At 46.0% G+C, this 19,616-nt stretch overlaps 2 protein-coding genes across 2 annotated transcripts; both read left to right on the top strand.

Annotated features, from left to right (window-relative positions):
* The first annotated feature begins 723 nt into the window (after positions 1–723).
* LOC117652050 lies at positions 724–3,511 on the top strand. The gene is made up of 13 exons (XM_034396684.1): positions 724–841; positions 927–1,043; positions 1,131–1,293; positions 1,370–1,431; positions 1,509–1,685; positions 1,777–1,854; positions 1,931–2,038; positions 2,110–2,262; positions 2,358–2,474; positions 2,557–2,694; positions 2,769–2,885; positions 2,958–3,083; positions 3,155–3,511. Exons 1-13 carry the CDS (start codon positions 725–727, stop codon positions 3,509–3,511), a joined length of 1,830 nt encoding a protein of 609 aa, XP_034252575.1. The 5' UTR covers position 724.
* Positions 3,512–6,753: 3,242 nt separating this feature from the next.
* Positions 6,754–12,620, top strand: LOC117652049. The gene is made up of 4 exons (XM_034396683.1): positions 6,754–7,031; positions 8,567–8,841; positions 9,782–9,995; positions 11,079–12,620. The coding sequence occupies exons 1-4, from the start codon at positions 6,849–6,851 to the stop codon at positions 12,618–12,620; spliced, it is 2,214 nt and encodes a 737-aa protein (XP_034252574.1). The 5' UTR covers positions 6,754–6,848.
* The last annotated feature ends 6,996 nt before the right edge of the window (positions 12,621–19,616 follow it).

Below are 19,616 nucleotides of genomic sequence, written 5' to 3'. Positions count from 1 at the left end.
TTGGGATTTTTCCCTTTTTCCCCAAAAAATTTGGAATCGAAGGGAAAAAAACCGCAAGTCTCTACGACCACTCCTTCACCCCAAACATTTCTATGAGTGAGTGAGTGAGTGAGTGAGTGAGTGAGTCAGTCGGATTGGGGGTGTGTCCAGTTTAGCCCGGATTTGCGGAAGTCCGTGCGGAATCCGTGCGGACGCGCGGAACTTGCGTCCGCATGGGGAAACCCTTTCCCTTTAAAGTGATCGAAATGGCATAAATGGCACATTTTTGAAAAGGGGAAGGTGCCAGGATCATAATTATGCAGTTATATTTTTATTTCGAGGCCTCATTCGTGATTGAAGGAGATATTTCTGATTGCTTCATGACGACGTGGAGGGGGATGGGCGCAGTGCAAACAGTGTGCGTTCTGCGAATAAGAATACACGATCGGCGTTTGTCTTGTCCCAGTTTGGCGGGCTTTGGTGTGTCGGGATCGGTGTTCTCTTTGGTTTCTTACCTGATCGAGCGCACATTCTATCATAAACGTCAGTAAAAGCCTTAACATTACAATGAACGAACCAATAGGTAAGTTTAGTATAAGTTTACCTTAACATGCTCATGGTCTCAGTTAACTTTTTCAATATTATGGGCTGAAAGCCTATAGACATAACCTGCTGCAAGGCTGCCTAGCTTGATCCCCTATGCTGAGCCTTGAATTCTAGGGCTTCGACATTGTTATGTTTTATTATGGCAGGTGCAGATGACCTGAGGAGTCCAGCACGAAAAAAAATGAAGGCCCCCCCGCCTCAGTGGGAAGCCAAAAACTCTATCCGAGTTACTGGTCTCCCATCTCCCCTCATGGAGGTACGTACAACTGTTGCTGCTGCATGTTTGTAATTCCTGCAGGTCTTGTACTTTTGTACTCGTCTTAACTCTTATTTGCTTTCAGAGATCTGTAATTGCCTTTTTCGAGAGACTAAGGATCAGGAACAAAATAGAGCCTGGGCTGAAAACATCTATTGTAAAATGTATTGACTTCCCAAGAGAAGATTACATCTTTATCGAAGTATGTGTTGCATAATCCTCTACTCTGATTTTCCTTTCTGAGTGTGCTCTTTTGTAAGTGGTGGTACCTATTTTCTATGTTTGATAGTTCTCAAATGCTGATATTGCTCACCGAGTTGCATCTTTGAAGGGCGTGACTTATAATCGCAATGCAATTGAAATGGAATCGCCACTACATCTTGACGAGACTGTTATCAACGAAACAATGGCGATTTCATTCAATGCCAAGTCCATTATCGCCTCTACTCCTGGTGAGAAAAATAACAACTGAACAGTGCAGTATAATTTATATAAGGATAATGAATTAATGCTTGCTTCTGTTCTCAGTGAGAATGGTTTCTAATGCTAAGCGACGCATACCGCTAATGAAGGACTCGAATAACAACAAGGTAACTAAACATCGTAGCTACGTTTTACAGAGACAGTTGTGACTGTGGTGTCATACTCCATTTCATCCTTTTTGCAGGACCCTGATGCACCTGTTCAAGAGGATGACGCTGCTGAGCAGTTGCTTAATCTTTCCATAGATGAAGCAGGTGCAGGGCAGGACACTGATGCATCTGTTCAAGAGGATCACGCTACTGAGCAGTTGTTACATCTTTCCACAAATGAAGCAGGTGCAGGGAACACCAATGAAGTTGTGGTAAGATGATGTGCAAGTATATATTTCATTGTCACAATTTTAGGCTTTGGTTACAAATTAATTTTCTTTTAATTTTATTTTTCTAATTAAGGAGACTACTGTGAATGAAAGTTTTACCGATTATTCCCTCATGGTAACTGTGACGGGATTACCTGAAACATTTGTTGAAGTAAGCTTAAATTCTTTTTTTTTTCTGTTCAATGTTACATTGATTGTTATTGATGCAAATGTTGCCTCTCTTTCAGGACGCCTTAGAAATGGTTCTGCAAGCTTACCTGATAAAAAATGGCTCCATAAAAGAGAAGGGTAAAATTTTTAGCAAAGTTATCAAATCAAACCCTGTAGTAATTCAGGTGCGTGTCAATGTTTTCACTGCAATTCATAATTTGTGTGTACAAAATCTAATCAGTTCATTTCACTTTAGTTTGTCAATGAAGCAATAGCCAAGGCAGCCTGTGAGTTGAAGAAGATACATTTTCTGGCGGATGAAGTAGAATTAAAGGCAGCTGAACCACCCCAGAAAAAAATAGTGAAAGTAATTGCATCTGGCTTTACTAGCACAGATACCAGTATGGAGGTAACAGTCAAGTAACTTTTGTTGAATATTCATCATTCAATAATATCTTGTCACTTTCTGACTAATTAGGTGTAACAATTCTTGTCTGTTGACAGATGATGCTTGACAGAACACTAAAGGCACATCTCATTAAAAATAGCACTATTAATGAAGGTGATGAAATCATAAAAATGGTTCATTATGGTGATGATAAAACATCTCTCATTATTGAGGTTTGTTCTTTTGCTGTCAGAACTGGTCACTAAATGTGATCTACCCAAAGTAATCTCATGGATTTCTGATTCTTATTTACAGTTCTTAGATGATCAGGTTGCCAAAGCTGCCAGTCATCTGAAATCTTTCTTTTTCATGGCAGATGAGATTTCATTGAAGCTGGATGAACCTCCCAGAGCCCATGAGGTGTTTGCATTTAATGTCACTACCATGGATGAGGTATTTGAGTTGTTCTGTCAATTTCATATCTTGTGTTCTTTCATGTGACTAATTTGTGTACTTTTCATGTACAGGGGCTCTTCAAGATGATTATTGATGCATACGCAACAAAGCATGGCATAGTTAGAAAGCCAAATGAGGAAATAATCAAAAAGATTCACCCCAAAGTGGGCTCATCAATAAAACTTGAGGTTTACTTCAAATCAATAATGATGAGAACTGAATAATAATACTGATCACTAATGAAATTCACTCTTTTGTAGGTGGCAAATGAATATTTTTCTTCATTCTTGTGCAATACAGTACGAACAGTTAATTATCTAGCAGATGTGGTGGAACTTAAGCAAGACGAATCTCAACTTGATGCCAGCTTTGGTGTTCATGGCACTGTACGTATAAATCTGTTTTTTCATTGATAATGTTAAGTTGGTTACTTTTATGAGAGAATCAACTTCTGCAGGTTGAGTGCATGCAGGACAGCTCTATTTCCACCAGACCAAGTACGAGCCTGGATGGGGATTGGGCCACTCAGTGCTTCCTTCAGGAGTGCTGTCATTACAAAATGAATGATAAGTCCCGAGGCAAATTTTTGGGTACCTCTACTGCCTTTGCCAGTATTGTAGAAACCATGAAAGAGAAGTACAACATCCAGGTGGACACAACCGATTGCAAGAAAAGAAAGAAAAGTCTTGATGAGCAGCATAGGAGAGGACCTCACGATACCTGGGGACCGTACATGTCCTTCCTGAGAAACGAAAGTACTGATTGTCCAGAACTTTTTGACATCCCTCATAAGAACCCTTCATTACCCTGGTAGAACTTGGATGTGGTTGGAGATCGGATTTCACATCCAAAGTCGTCCATTTTCTTCCATAGACATCCAAATTCATCCATTTCCCTCCATTTTCATCCACTGACATCCAGTCACATCCATACTCGTCCATACATCTCCACTGACTTCCGGGCGACATCCACTCACGTCCAACGACATCCGCCCACCTGCCGGCCACATCCATTCTCGTCCATGGACATCCACTAGCTTCCTTACCACATCCACACACGTCCAAAGACATCCACGGACTTCCAAGTGACATCCACTCACGTCCATCCACATCCACACCTTCCCCGCCACATCCATTCTCATCCAACGACATCCACTGTCTACTCATCCACATCCACGCACGTCCAATGACTTCCACCAACTTCCAGACGACTTCCACTTACGTCCAACGACATCCACCTACTACGCAGCCACATCCAATCTCATCCAACCTCATCCAACGACATCCACTGCCTTCCCAGCCACATCCACAAACGTCCAAGGATATCCACTGACTTCCGTGGGACATCCGCTCGTCTCCAACGACATCCATTTAAGTCAATGGGCTTTGTACTTCCAAACGACATCCTTTTGCATCCACCGACATCCAGCCACGACCAAAAACCTGACATCCATTCCCATCCACCATCATCCATTCACATCCAAACGACAAACATTCACATCCAAATAACATCCATTTTTATCCATTTACATCCATTCACATCCAAATCACATCCATTTTCGTCCATTCACATCCAAATAACCTCTATTCGATCCGAATGACATCCATTCACATCCAAAAGACATCTATTCACATCCATTGTCATCCATTCACATCCAAATGACATCCATTTTTATCCATTCACTTCCAAATGACATCCATTGACATCCATTCACATCCAAATGACATCCATTCACATCCATTGTCATCCAAATGACATCCATTTTCATCCATTCACATCCATTCACATCCAAATGACATCCATTTTCATCCATTCACATCCAAATGACATCCATTTACATCCATTCATACCCAAATGACATCCAATTTTATCCACCGTCATCCCTTTTTATCCAAATGACACCCATTCTCATCCAAATAACATCCATGTCACTTGGATGCCATTTGGATGTGAATGGATGTCATTTGGATGTGAATGGATGAGAATGGATGTGAATGGATGTCATTTGGATGTGAATGGATGAGAATGGATGTAAATGGATGTCATTTGGATGTGAATGGATGAGAATGGATTTGAAAGGATGTCATTTGGATGTGAATGGATGAGAATAGATGCGAATGGATGTCATTTGGATGTGAATGGATGTGAATGGATGAGAATGGATGAGAATGGATGTCATTTGGATGTGAATGGATGAGAATGGATGTCATTTGGATGTGAATGGATGAAAATGGATGTCATTTGGATGTGAATGGATGTGACTGTAATAGTAGGGATGTCGTTTGGATGTGAGTGGATGGCGATGGATGTGAATGGAAGTCACTTGGATTCGAATAGAAGTCACTTGGATCTGAATGGATGTCGCTGGGATGTGCCTAGTTGTTGCTGGGATGCAAAGAGATGGCATTTGGATGCATGTGGGTGACGATGGATGTAAATGGATGACGGTCGTTGAGAATGTATGTCGGTGATGTGAGCGCCCGAACATTCGCAGTGTGAGAATGAGGTTCATGGAGCCGCCGCCAGATGGCGCTGTGCTCAACGTTCCGTTGTTCGTTCTCGGTTACAGTGTTGGTTGATGTTTTAAGTAGGCTGTAGGACATTTTTGCGATCATTCACCATACTTGGTCCTTTCGGCCTTGGCGCCCAACGGTCGTTTAGGTTAAGAAACTTCCTTTGGGAGCTCCTCCACAGGACCATTTAGATGTGAATGGATGTCGATGGACGAGAATGGATGTCATATGGAAGTTAATGGATGACGATGGATGAGATTAGGCGTCATATGGACGTTAATGATGGAGACGGTGTATGAGAATGGATGTCATTTGGATGTGAGTGGATGTTGGTGGATGAGAATGGATGTCATATGGATGATAATGGATGGCGGTGGATGAGAATGGATGTCCATTGGATGTCTTTGGCAGGGCGGGATAACTTAACATAACTGCAGTAATAACCGTTACGTTATAAGATACAAGTTATACCCGATAACTTTTTCGTAGACGGGACTATATAACGTTATTTTATAATAACGAAAACTCTATGTTAAGATTTTATCGGTTATGGGTGGCAACAAATTTAGTCATAGAAAATCCTCTATCGGTCACAGGGTAACGTTAAATTCACCTGGAATAATATAACGTTAAATATATTAACGTTCCATCTTTAAACCGATATATTTTTGCTTTTAGTGAACGGTATGAAGCGAGTAACGTTAATGCTAGAATAAAAAGTTAAATGTTAAATAAAATAACGGCTTATAACGTTATTTACTCGGTCGAGGAAAGATATCAATGACGTGAAGGTGAAGGGTAATTCGAATATCGAGTGGCAAATTTTGGTACCCAGAACGAGAAGATTTGTCATTTAGCGCGGCCACGCAGCTCTCTTGCAGGCAAGCCGTACAGGAGTGGAGGGGGGCGAACGCATACGTACGGCCAAGCGTGGATCTAGGATTTGTCTAGGAGGGGCTAATGAAATGAATTTTGCCTACTTCCAGGGGTAAAGAAGTGCCCCAGTCGTCGGGGAAGGGGGCTTTATTACGCCCCCCCCCCTCTTCCATCCGCGGCTGTTTAAGGCATAACAGTTACCTATAGGGTAGGTCTTTTGAAAAAAACTTGTAGAAGTGCAGTCTAAGAACGAAACACAGGCCGCATGCAGCTTGGCGTGGGGCCGTCCGATGCGAGCGAAATGCCGAAGCAGCCAGCCACCTGATCACGAGGAATTATTTCGTCGCTCCGTCTTTTTCGCACTCCAAGGGCCTCTCCCAGGGGTGCGAGAGGAACAGAGCGACGACAGCTTCCGAGCGCGATACTGGGGGCGGGGGGTCGGGGGTCATCTGTCAAGCGATTCCGCCCGCAGCCGGCACCCGTCGCTCTGTCTCTCTCGCACCCCTACGGAACACCCCGTGAGTGCGAGGGAGACAGAGCGACGAGTGCCGGCTGCGGCATCGTCCGACAGGTCGTCTCGACGGTCGTGGCTACGGCGTCAGCCACAGCCGAACTTTTCGCCCGTCCACTGCACCGCCGCCCCCTATACCCGCCCCTAGCGCAGCCACCGACGGCTCAGCGAGCCAGCGAGCCAGCCGGCCGGCCAGCGGGCGACAGATCGGGTTTGTTTGTTGGGGCGACAAGTTCACCTGTTCACCCGGGATGTCAACAACGACGTCGTCCTCGTCGCCTACCGACATGGACGTGGAGGAAGTGTTCCCCGTAAAGAAGAAGGGTCGACCACCCGGGACCGCGACACATCCCGTCCACGCCCTTTTTGTTTATTCACCAGTGGACAAAATCTCCCGGTGCACGGTCAAGACCTGTACGCGGCCAGAAGTACTTGTAAGTATATCATGTAGCACGAGTTTTGTTCAGGGCAAGTAATTGTGTAAACACGAGCGTCCACTTGTCCCGGTTGTACGAGTGTGTCACAGTCCCGACTGTGCCCTGTCGTCCCCAACGTGGCCGTCAACCTGACGGCACACCGCCGCGCCGCGCGTCCGCCAGGCCGGGCGCCGGCCTGAGCCGTGCGCGTCGCCAAGAAGACGCGCGTCGCCGTGCCTCGTTGCGCCTGTTCGTCATGGTGCCCAACATGCCCGTCAACCCGACGGCACACCGCCGCGCCGCGCGTCCGCCAGGCCGGGCGCCGGCCTGAGCCGTGCGCGTCGCCAAGAAGACGCGCGTCGCCGCCGTACCTCCTGTTCGTCATGGTGCCCAACATGCCCGTCAACCTGACGGCACACCGCCGCGCCGCGCGTCCGCCAGGCCGGGCGCCGTGCCTGAGCCGTGCGCGTCGCCAAGAAGACGCGCGTCGCCGTGCCTCGTTGCGCCTGTTCGTCATGGTGCCCAACATGCCCGTCAACCCGACGGCACACCGCCGCGCCGCGCGTCCGCCAGGCCGGGCGCCGGCCTGAGCCGTGCGCGTCGCCAAGAAGACGCGCGTCGCCGCCGTACCTCCTGTTCGTCATGGTGCCCAACATGCCCGTCAACCTGACGGCACACCGCCGCGCCGCGCGTCCGCCAGGCCGGGCGCCGTGCCTGAGCCGTGCGCGTCGCCAAGAAGACGCGCGTCGCCGTGCCTCGTTGCGCCTGTTCGTCATGGTGCCCAACATGCCCGTCAACCCGACGGCACACCGCCGCGCCGCGCGTCCGCCAGGCCGGGCGCCGGCCTGAGCCGTGCGCGTCGCCAAGAAGACGCGCGTCGCCGTGCCTCGTTGCGCCTGTTCGTCATGGTGCCCAACATGCCCGTCAACCCGACGGCACACCGCCGCGCCGCGCGTCCGCCAGGCCGGGCGCCGGCCTGAGCCGTGCGCGTCGCCAAGAAGACGCGCGTCGCCGTGCCTCGTTGCGCCTGTTCGTCATGGTGCCCAACATGCCCGTCAACCCGACGGCACACCGCCGCGCCGCGCGTCCGCCAGGCCGGGCGCCGGGCCTGAGCCGTGCGCGTCGCCAAGAAGACGCGCGTCGCCGTGCCTCGTTGCGCCTGTTCGTCGTGGTGCCCAACATGCCCGTCAACCCGACGGCACACCGCCGCGCCGCGCGTCCGCCAGGCCGGGCGCCGGCCTGAGCCGTGCGCGTCGCCAACAAGACGCGCGTCGCCGTGCCTCGTTGCGCCTGTTCGTCATGGTGCCCAACATGCCCGTCAACCTGACGGCACACCGCCGCGCCGCGCGTCCGCCAGGCCAGGCGCCGGGCCCGAGCCGTGCGCGTTGACATCTAGGCGACTCCAGCTTTCGCCGCCGGATGGGTTCGTCCACGCTCGCGGTTTTTCGTGGTCCCTCTTTAGCACCCCCCCCCTTTTTTTCCCTCTCTGTCTGTCTGTTTCTCCCTCTCTCTCTGAGTCTGCATGGCTAATTTTTTTTTTTTTATCTTTGCAGAATTATCATGCGGGTAATTTAATGAAGCATTTGAAAGCCCACCATCGAAAGCTTCATGCAACTACCTTGGCAGAGGCTAATAAGTTCAACTCTGCTCCAAAGAAGCGGAAACTTTACCCGAGCACTCTTAATGGAGTGAAGATGTCCAAACCAGCCCTGCAGGTGCACTGCGTCAGATTAGTTACTGAAAGTGGGCTCTCTTTTAAGGTGTTGGATTACCCAGCTTTTCAGGATATTGTCAAGCCCCTCATTGATTCAATGCCTGCTGCAGACAGGTAAGAACCACCTGTAAATTTGTGTCTTTATGATGGCAGTGCATACTTTCCCATGTTGTTCACTCTCAGACCTTAACTGATTACTTTTTCTATATTGTAGAAAATTTACTCTACGGCTTAGTGATTTTAGAGCGTTACTATGATATAGTAAATATTTTCAACAACATATCGAATGAATTTTACATGAGATAGAGATGAATTAGCGGTAACAAATTTGGTATTTTTAGACAATCTTTTTCTTAATTACACAAAATTTACAATGTCAGTAGAAATATGATGACAAATTTGTTTATAATCAAAGAATTCATATTCTGCAAATGTAGGATATAAAGTTTGCCCTCACAAATAATTTGTCGATGACTTGTTTGTGATCTTTAGTAAATATGTTCAGTGAAATTTTTCTCCGTTCAAACAAAGCTGATTGGAAGGAAATGCGCTTATTCAAAATGATCCTACAAAACATTTTTAGCTTCGACAAGTCAAGAAAGGACTCAATGTAAGCGGCTTTCAAAAGATGGTTGAGTTGTGACTTTTAGCGGAAACATCCAAAAAATTATTCTGACTCTTTTAAATCTTTTCTGTTAATTCTTGTATATATTATCTGTATGTAGAGAACATTTTGCCTACATTTATAGATCATTTTTACTAGAATGCAACAGTAATTTTTTTTCTGCTTGATCTTAACTCTAGTTGCCGCTAATATTATCAACAGACTACTTTTCTGTAAGGTTGCTGATTATTTTTTCTGTACTTGGACTACAATTGCAGAAAAAATAATTAAACTGTAGGTTTACTGAAAAAATAGTTCGTAGAGTGTCTGAGAGTGTATATTCTACCCGCTACCACTCACAGACGATTTACTGTTTCCTGCCGGGAATGGCAGAAAGGAGCTTCTAAAGTGTGCCGTTCCTCTAACACTATTTCTCTTGTCTTTTTTCAGATTTGCTATTTCCTCCAAGACAATTCCAGAACACATCCCGGAGTTCACCGAGTTAGTCCGAGATAGGATTAGATCTGAACTTGAAGGCAAGATGGTCTCATTGAAGGTGGATGGGTGCACTAAGCGGCACAGATACTTCGTTGGGATAAACGTGCAGTTCACCCTGAATGGAGTATCTGTTGTGCGCACTCTAGCCGTCGAAGAGATGTTGCAGGTAAAGGAAAATAACTAATCTCTTTAAGACATAAATTCATCGGAAACTCGCTCTAATTTAGTGAATTTTGATTGAAACTTGAGGCAGAGGATTCAACTCTTTGGTTTTGTGAAAACAATTTCTTTGATCAATGTAATTAGAAGTGAAAATACTCCTTCTGTAAATAATTCGAAGGTGGTTACGGCAACCCTAGGTGGCAAGTTTTCGCCTGTGAACTGGTGGACGTTTACGTATTGGTACGGGTAATTGGTGTTTGGAATTGCCTTCACCGCCGGTGAGTTGGCCAGCCGACCGCACCTGCCAGTGCAGCGGACTGCCTACCTTACCGGCCTCGTTCGCTTGACATCGTCCAGCGCCGTGTGTTGGGTGCTGTTTTAAAATCGTACTCATCTAACATTCGTGTCACTCCACTATCATTCTGGAAACGTGTCATCACATTCAAACGAATGTGACAAAAGTGCCACGTTCCTTTGAAAATTGCGTCACATTCGTTTCAATGATAAAAAGTCAATTTGGCTGATTCACGTTGATACGAATGTGACGCAATGTTCAAAGGAACGTGGCACTTTGTCACAAACGTTTGAACGTGATGTCACGTTCCTGGAATGAGAGTGTCAATAGTACAGAAAATGGCGAAGCCTGAACCACTGTTCTGAGCGGCTTCTCTACGTATTTTGGTTGTTTCTCTGTGCCATTCCCCTTTGAAAGTGAAAAGCAATTAAGGAGTGACGAAAATCAGAGTTTGAGTTCGTTTCGAAACAAGACCCGAAACACAGCGCACCGAGTGGACAACACGGTGTCGGCTGCGGAGCGTGCGGTGTGGCGGCCGCGCCGGTAGGATAGGCAGCCGGCTGCATGGGCAAGCGCTGTGGGTTGCCTGACTCACCGGTGCTGAAGCCAATTCCAAATCACTAATTATCCCGAATTATCCTCAACCTACACGTTTGCGCCCACTAACTCACGGGTGTATTCTTCTCAAAACACGAGCCGTTTCCTCCTCTCTCTTCAAAGTGCTATGATCAAAACTTTGTCCGTGACTGTCTATGTGCAAATTGCTCATACAAAGTTATTTTACCCTTACAGGCAGCCACCGCCAACAACCTGAGGGTGCTGATTGGCATCGCGCTAAAGAAGTTCAGGATCGACGCGCGCCTTCAGCTTGTGGCTTTTACGGTGGATAGCGGGGCAAACTACGTGCTGGCCGGAAAGCTCCTCGCCGAGCTGCAAGTTGGGGATGAAGAGGCCACTGTGGAGAACGCCGTCGAGTCCGCCAAGGAGACCACCGCGGAGACCACCGAGGAGACCGCCACTCCCACTGCACAGACCGTCGAAGAAGTCGAAGTCCAACAGCAGGCTGAAGACGATTTGGCAGGAGATTGGCTACACTCAAGCATCGAGCTGAACCAAGATGATTTCTCCATGCAAGGAGTGCGCTGCGCGTGTCACACCGTGCAGCTGTCCGTAGGGGACGCGCTGAAGATGGAGAAGGATCTGAATAAGACAATTGATGCAGTGAGAAAGTTGGCGAAGTACTTGCTGAGAGAAACTCATGCTCGAGAACTTCGTATAGCCAAGATGCCCCTGCCCCAGCTCGATGTCGTCACTCGCTGGGGAAGTACATATGACATGCTGAAGAGCGTAGCAAATCTACGCAACTTCCTCGACTATACTTTCCAGTGGAGTAATAGCGCTCGAATGGAGTATGACCTCTCAGATGAAGAATGGGAGAGGGTCGACGGCATCCTGGAAGACCTCAAGCCCGTGCGTCTGGCGACCACGCAGCTCCAGAGGGAGGACATTACTCTGGGCGAGTTTTTCGCCGTCTGGAGTGGCGTCGTGCTGGCCCTGGAGAAGCGCAAGCATGCGTCGTCCTTGGCCCGAGGCCTCCTCAAGGCGATGGAGCAGCGCGCCAAGGCGGTCCCGTACAAGGACAGGAGCAAGGGCAACAAACAGGAGCCGCTCTTTCATTACCCCAGTTTCTGCGCCGCTGTGTTTCTCGACCCCCGCTTCATGGCACTTCTGACTCCTGAGCAGGTGCAGGAGGCGAAAAGCTACCTACTCGACTTGTCGGACCGAATGAAGAATTTGGAGGATCCCACAAGCCCTCAGTCTGAGTCTGAGTCGGATAGCGGGGCCGAGAGTGACGAGGACATGCTGCTGGAGGACGAGGACGAGGGAACCGCCCTGTTCCGCGGACTGTTGGAAAACAAGAACAAGGAGCGGCTCGCAGTAACGGGAGCAGCACAGTCCTCTACTGGAGCAAGCAACAACAAGGCTAGCAGGAGAGCCACCCTGAGGGCTCTGCTCGACGAGCATGATAGGACCACACCTCCCCTCTCTGCCAAGGAGAATGTGTTCACCTACTGGGAGAAGCAGAAGATGCTCTGCCCTGAGCTTTACGCCTTGGCTATGGTCGTGCTATCCATCCCAGCGTCACAGGTGTCGGTGGAGCGGCTTTTTTCAGCTCTCCGTTTCATTCTCCGGCCGCAGCGCTTCGGACTCTCCTCCAGGCATGTAGATGACGTTATGTTTTTACATGCCAACAAGGATGTCGTCCGGAGCGTTGTGGAGGAGCTCCTGCAGAAGAAGCCGCCGCCCCGACGCCCGTCTGCAACGGAAGATTAGGCCAGCTTCCAGAATGTATTTTTTTAGTTTCTAGGTTTTTTTTGCTGTGATTTTTAGCTTTAGAAGCCTATACTGTTTGGTTTAGTTTTGTTAACCAGTTTTCTTTAACCACTTCAATTGTTATCGACAATTTATTCCTACTATGATATACATGTGTATATGATACATGAAGTATATATTATATGTGTGAAAAATTATTGCACTTGTTGTTTGATTTTGTGCTGTGACATTGCCAGATTTGTTTTTAGTTTCTAGACTTTACTGTGATGTTAAGCTCTAAAAGTTTTCAATAAATGTCCTTTGCTTATTTTGCATAGAATATTTTGCCTTATTTAAGGAAATTTTTTTTTACTGGAACCGAAATAAAATAATGTCCTTGATATCTCAAGAGTCGACATATTTACTGAACAAACAATCGGTACTCAACCGGCTATTGCATAATGAGCAAACAAAATTTTAAAGGAAAGATCGAGTCTCTAAAGCCACTGCAACGGCAAAAAAACCCGAAAAATAGGACGTTGCACAATCATTGAACGCAAAGAAAATTTTTCTCGGCTTTCACCTATCAGTTGCAATTCCAATTTTTTTGCTTACTTCTTTTCCTGACACTTATTTTATTTCTCGACGTCATAAGACGGAATTCTTTTTTTAAAAAAAACTCCAGTATGTTTTTTTATCTGGAAGAAACTTCCACTCGACCCCTTTCCCCGCCAAAAGTTCTAACTTCAGATGATGGCTCTAAGATTAGCCGCCACGCGGGAAGCGCAAAACGGGGTAAAGATGGGGGGAAGGGGGAGAGCGGAGGACGAGGTGGACCTTGCCCCTAGATTCTAGATCCGCTCGAAGGCCAAAAGCATCACTTTGCTCCAGTAAGCAGGCAAAAGGTACCACTTTGCCCCCCGCTCAGGCTGGCTCTAGGGCTAGACCCGCTACTGCTGCGCGCCTCGTTCATGCCCATGTCAACCTCTGTCTCTTTTGTGCAGCAATCGCTCAGAGCTTTTTAAAGTAATCGAAGAGCAAACATTTAACTTTAATTTCGTAACATGTTCTTAATTTTAAGAGAAATAACGTTATTTCTTTCCTATCATTGAAACGGATATAGTTATTAACATAAAAGTGAACTCGAGAGGCCAAATATTAACTTTAATTCCAAACCATGCTCTAAATGTTATCGGAGATAACGTTATTTCTTCTTGTCTTTTGGCAGAAATAACCGTTATCTTTTCGCAAAGCTATTCCAGTTATTCACATTACCGTTATTTCAATAACGCAAAGTGCTTTGGTATTGTTTTAACGTTATCACGACAATAACACAAAATTTTCGTTAAAAAAAATAACTAACCAACCATCTATAAGAGAAATAACGGTATCTCTTGACTTTCCGTTATGTTATCGGTAACGTTAAGTTATCCCGCCCTGGTCTCTTCTACGACTTCTTCGCACTCTGTGTGCTCAGAAAGTGGAGGTGAAGGGCCCAAGTGGTGTAATTAATAAAGACTGCTCTGATTTGAGCGTTAGGGACCTAAGTGACTTGGTAGGTTTTGGTATTAACCCTAACAGTGTGCAGGGGCCTTTCACTCCTGTGGTTTTACCGGGCGGCCACTGTATGCACTCTGAGAGTGAGTGGTTAGCCCACCCTGCTGCTGATAATCGACTGGTATGATAAATAGGGACCAGTGTCTCGGCTCTCCCCCGAAGGTTCCTGCCACTCCGAAGAGATCAGCCCCGGCCGTCTCGCGACTATGACCTGGGAGGGGTGGGTTCCTCTTGCCCTGACTAAGGCGCAAGCAAACACCGGTTGTGCTGTTTAAGGTCGCTTGGACCAAGTTTAGGGTTGAGTGAACCCCCCCATCTTTACACTGTAAAAATTATGTAGTGAATTTACAACGGAATATTTTACGAAGGTTTTTGGGAATGTCCAAAAGTGCACTGTAAATGTTTCTTTCCTACAGGAAGTTTTGTAAATCAACGGAAGTTCGTCGTTAATTTACGAAGGTTCTTTGTAAATTTACGAAGAAAAATCGTAAATGTACAAAGTCTGTTCTAAATTTGCGAAGCCCTTCGTAAATTTACGACGGGCTTCGTTAATCTACGACGGGTCTTCGTAAATAAACGAAGGATCTGTTGGCAATTTTTTGCCGAAGGATCCGTCGTTAATTCCAGACGTTAAGTTGCGAAGGTTCTCTGTATATTAACGAAGGTTCTTTGTTTACTAACGAAGGTTCCCTGGAAATTTACGAAGGATCTTTGTAGATTCACGAAGGTGCTTCGGAAATTTCCTTTGTGATTGTAAAATCGACAGTGATCGTTTATAAAATTAACGAAGGATTTTGTAAATATACGAAGACTTTCGTAAATTAACGAAGGAACCGTTGGCAATTTTTTTGCCGAAGGATCCGTCGTTTATTCCGAACATAAATTTTTACAGTGTATACTAGGTCTGTGACTTAATCGCATTCAAAAGTGGTGCAATCAAGGATGTCTTCTGGTTTACAAACATCTTGTTGACGAACAACGCAAGTCGTTAGTAAACAACTATAGTCATTTGTAAACAACTTTTATCATTCAGAAAATTAGCAACATATTTACTGATAAATTACAACATTATCTTAAACAGTGCACGACCCAACAAACATCTCCGCACTCAGCCATGCATGGTCAAGACTTGCTGAAAGCGTGTCTGGGCTGCAAGATGATCGCATGTTTAACACAACATACACTGTCAAAAACTCCGTAAAAATACGGAAATTTAACGGAGACTGTCCATTTTTTTTTAACGGAGATCTCCATTTTTATAACTTACGGATTTTCTCCGTGAAAATATGGAAGTTATTTATACAAGGTAGGTTTACGCCAGACCGCGTCTTGTCATAACAGACTTCGCGATGTCTCGCGGCCTGTTCCTCCAATCCGCGCCTGGCGTACCTACCTTGGCCTGCGGCGCAAGCCTGCCTTCAGCAGGCAGTGGCTTGTCCATCGTCGGCTACTTCTAACTTGATAGAGTTGCTTCATCTACAGATAACACGATCTTGACCCTTGTAACTTTTTTAACTTGTCGCTGCTGGGGAACCCCGCCCCCCAGACCCCCCTTTCTTCAAGAAAGACGTGATCTGCCTGGAGAAAACTCAGTTTTTCGCCGTTTTATAGGTGTTTTTCGGCTGTTTAAACTGAACCAGTTGAGCTAGTACACTGAAATTTCGCGTGTGCTTTGCCAAGACCATACCTAATAAGGCTGCAAAATCTCAGCCAGATCGGCCGAGCCGTTCAGAAGGAGTAGTGCATACACACGCACGCAGACAGAAAAGGTTTTTTAACCCCTATTAACCTCGGACTATTGACCTTGGACTATTGACCTCGGACTATGTATACATATATAGATATAAGATTAAGATCAATAATAAGATACCTGTAGTAAACTAAAGGTATCCGGGGGGGGGGCGGACAATTTGGATGTTCAAAGTCCCCAACAGGGTGCTTCGCTTCGCTCAGCAATCAGTACAAACAATTATTGCTTTAGTTTCACTTCTGCAGCATAAGTCTCATTGAACTTTTTGAGTTCATCTAGAATGCCCTCACCAATGAGAACTTTCCTCTCTTTTGGACTCTTACTGGTGTCGTTGGCAGTAGTTTTCAAGCGGCCGCCAGGCCTTGAGGTTTCTGCAAATGGAAAGGGGGCGTCTTCCGCCCCCTAGACCCTCCTTTCTTCAAGACAGAAGTGATCTGCCTGGAGAAAACTCAGTATTTCGCCGTCTTTTAGGTATTTTTAGGCTGTTTAAACTGAACCAGTTGAGCTAGGATACTGAAATTTCGCGTGTGCCGAGCCAAGAACATACCGAATGAGCCTGCAAAATCTCAGCCAGATCGACCGAGCCGTTTAGGAGTAGTGCGCGCGCACACACACACACACACACACAGGCAGACAGACAAAACTTTTCAACCCCACTGGAGTAACGGACTTCGCTATCGCTCAGCCAAAGAGTGTACTATGAACACACTTCAGTTTGCAGAGTACAGCTTACTCCAAAAGCTGAAATGGCACGTTCCAAATGAAAAATTTCTTTGACTGCAGGTGGAGAAGATGCAACAATAGGATTGGTGTCGGTTCGAACGCAGTTTTTCGGGTAGAACTATTCAATGTTACTTCTTGATCGGAGTGTTTTTGGACATGCGCAGTAGGTTTGCAACCTCTGTAACAGTTTAACCAACTGCAGCATTTGAAATCTGTATTCATTTTGCTCTCTTTCTTTTTTTTGTCTTTGTTTCTTGCTAATAAAAATTCATATAAAACAAATTTCCAATTTTGATGTGTTAACTTTCTAAAAAAATATTTACAAAAAATTAGCAAATCAAAGCTTCTTCTTTTCTGAGAAAGTTCCTCAAATATTACTTTTTTTTTCTGTCAATAAAACAATTTTGCAGGGATCCTTAACTTACCTCATAAGGGCATAATAACGTTATCGTAAGAGTTAAAGTTATTACCCCTAACTTCTAACATCTTTTCAAAAGGGTAAGTTATTTTTTTTATGTCTCTAAGTTTTATGGATATACTTTTGCAAGTACTTTCAAAAGTCCGTACCCTTTACCTATAGCGAACATTGGCTTATGTTACGTTATGACAGCAGTGTTAGTTAAATGTTGAGTTAAGTTAAGGATCCCTGCAATTTTGTTGTTGTTGTTGTGATTCAGTTAGCAATATGACTGACCACTTCGCTGCACCTCGCGACTTCCAATGCTCATGTTCCTCGAACAAGACTCCCGCGCGTTTCGGCACCATCCCTCCCGAGTTTATGTAGTTTGTCAAACCAACCGTCGTGGTGTTGATACGTTGTGAGGGAGAACTATTACACAGAATTGAAGAAAACATGACTAGAGAACCATGGCTATGCATAGCCTTTTGAAACAAGCCAAACAATTCAACGTCAGCAACAATGGAGGGGCAGTTTTCATGCGCGACTGCTGGTGGGTGATTCCGTGCGTAGAGGGTCATTTTGGATGTACCAAATGTTCATTTTTAAAGTTCAACTTTAGGGGCTAAATTTGGTGTAGATGGCATACATAGTACCCCACAGTACCCCTCTGAGCGTGGCAGCGCTACAAGTTGACTTTTAATTTCACCCCTTATGAAATACGGCGGAAATTACAGAAATAATGACGGAATTTACAGATTACGGAATTTACAAAGCGAAGTGTTTCGTCTCCTGACCCGCTGGGTTACAAGATAGGTAAAAACTGTTGACGGTGTCATTTTGAGCATCCAAAATAGCGTTTTTCAGCGAAGGTTGTGGAAATTTTCTCCCTCAGATATAGGAGCTACGGCCCGAAACGGAATTTACATCTATTTTTACACCCTTACCGTTTTTAACAATTCTGACGGCCTGGAAGCGTCGTTTGACCGCCCAATGTCCCGCGGGCACGGGCTTCTGGAAGCGTTTTTTATGTTCTTTCGATCCCAAGTGGTCGCGAGGTTCTAAAACGAAAAGGAACCCCAGTAGACCGTCAGTTGTGAAAGCAGCATAGGTCACATGGTCACACGGTGGACATTTTCCCATAGGCTGTTTCGGGTTTAACAAGTGATGATACAAAGGTCACCTTCCGTAATTTTGCGAAGAATAAGTCAGGGAAGAGAGTGAAATAGCCAGTTTTCTTTTGATGTGGCTGAGTCATATGCTACAGCATGGCAATGTTGTCTTATAGGTGTTGGTGACCATGACGGAACTTACAAAACGACACTTTAGCAGCTTACGAAACCTAGAAAAACAAAAGTTAGATTGACTTATCCACATGAGGACATGGTCTTCGTTTAGTAAAACAAATTTGAATTGCCAGAGCTACCAAATCAACCTCAGTTCAGGCGCAAGGCCCCGGTGACCTGAAATGACCCCCTACGCACGGAATCACACTGGTGTTTTCAGCTTTGCGATTTTCGGAAGGGCGCAGACGCCGAGAAAATAGTTGCCAACCCGTGAAAATTAATAATTGGTGGAAGAAGTGGTCCGTCTTAGTTGATTTTGCTCTATGTCCTTCATGTTTTGAGCAATCTGGTTCTTCCCCCTGGGCGATCCCCTCACTTTTCTATTTGCTTCTCCGAACCCTTTTCATTTCAACCTTGTCTTAGTAGAAATAGCAGTCCTTCGATTCCATTTCTATTGCTTGGCAGTTGAGTTTCCTCGTCTTTGTGTGGTAGCTGTCCAGATTACATTTCAACGTGGAGTGTTGTGTTGTGCTTGGCGGTTGAGTTTCCTTGTCTGTTGTTGTTTCATTGCAGATTCCACTTGTCCATCGGACGAACAGTAGGCTGCTAAGATAAATTTTGTCAAAAATGATCCCGAAATGCTAACGGGAAAGCATGTTAAGAAGGGCGCGCAAGCCCGAGTTGCACGTTCCTGGGACACCTTACGAATCCTTTTGAATAAAATTAAGACTGATGCAGAGCTGGCTGGGTCACGCGCACCTGGGTGCTGATGGGTAAAGAAGTGTGAGTTTTTAATCCTTTCATTACTTTTTATCTTTGTTACAAGCTGTGCATTGAAAGAGAAATGTTTGTTTCAGTCTAAGATATGTGGCGTTAGCTATAGGCCATTCCGCTGCTTGGAAAAGAGGAAGAAAAGAAGTACACAGCTTCCGTCCCCTCGCCTGCGGGGGGACGAGAGGGGCAGCGGAAGTTCCGTCCCCCCGCAGGCGAGGGGACGGAAGTATGTACTTCTTTTCTTCCTCTTTTCCAAGCAGCGGAATGGCCTATTGGCAGTATTGCAGCTGTTCCTGCGTACCCCGGCCTCTCACGAACCCCATCTGCGACTCTGGGATGGCGTTAAGCCTGCTGGTGGCCGCACGCAACCGCTCCGTGACGATCCTTTCGGCGACTTTGGAAATGGCGCTTAAAAGCGCTATGGGGCGGTAGCTGGTCGCGTCGGCCTTTCTCTTGCCGGGCTTCTTCAGCGGAATGGTTTTAGCGCATTTCCAGGAACTTGGCCAGTGTTGCAGAATCAGGATTGAATT

Source organism: Thrips palmi, unplaced genomic scaffold (assembly GCF_012932325.1).
Source record: "Thrips palmi isolate BJ-2018 unplaced genomic scaffold, TpBJ-2018v1 HiC_scaffold_6, whole genome shotgun sequence".
NCBI lineage: Eukaryota > Metazoa > Arthropoda > Insecta > Thysanoptera > Thripidae > Thrips > Thrips palmi.
Note: the sequence above shows the minus strand (reverse complement) of the source record. Positions and strands in the feature narration are given on the sequence as shown.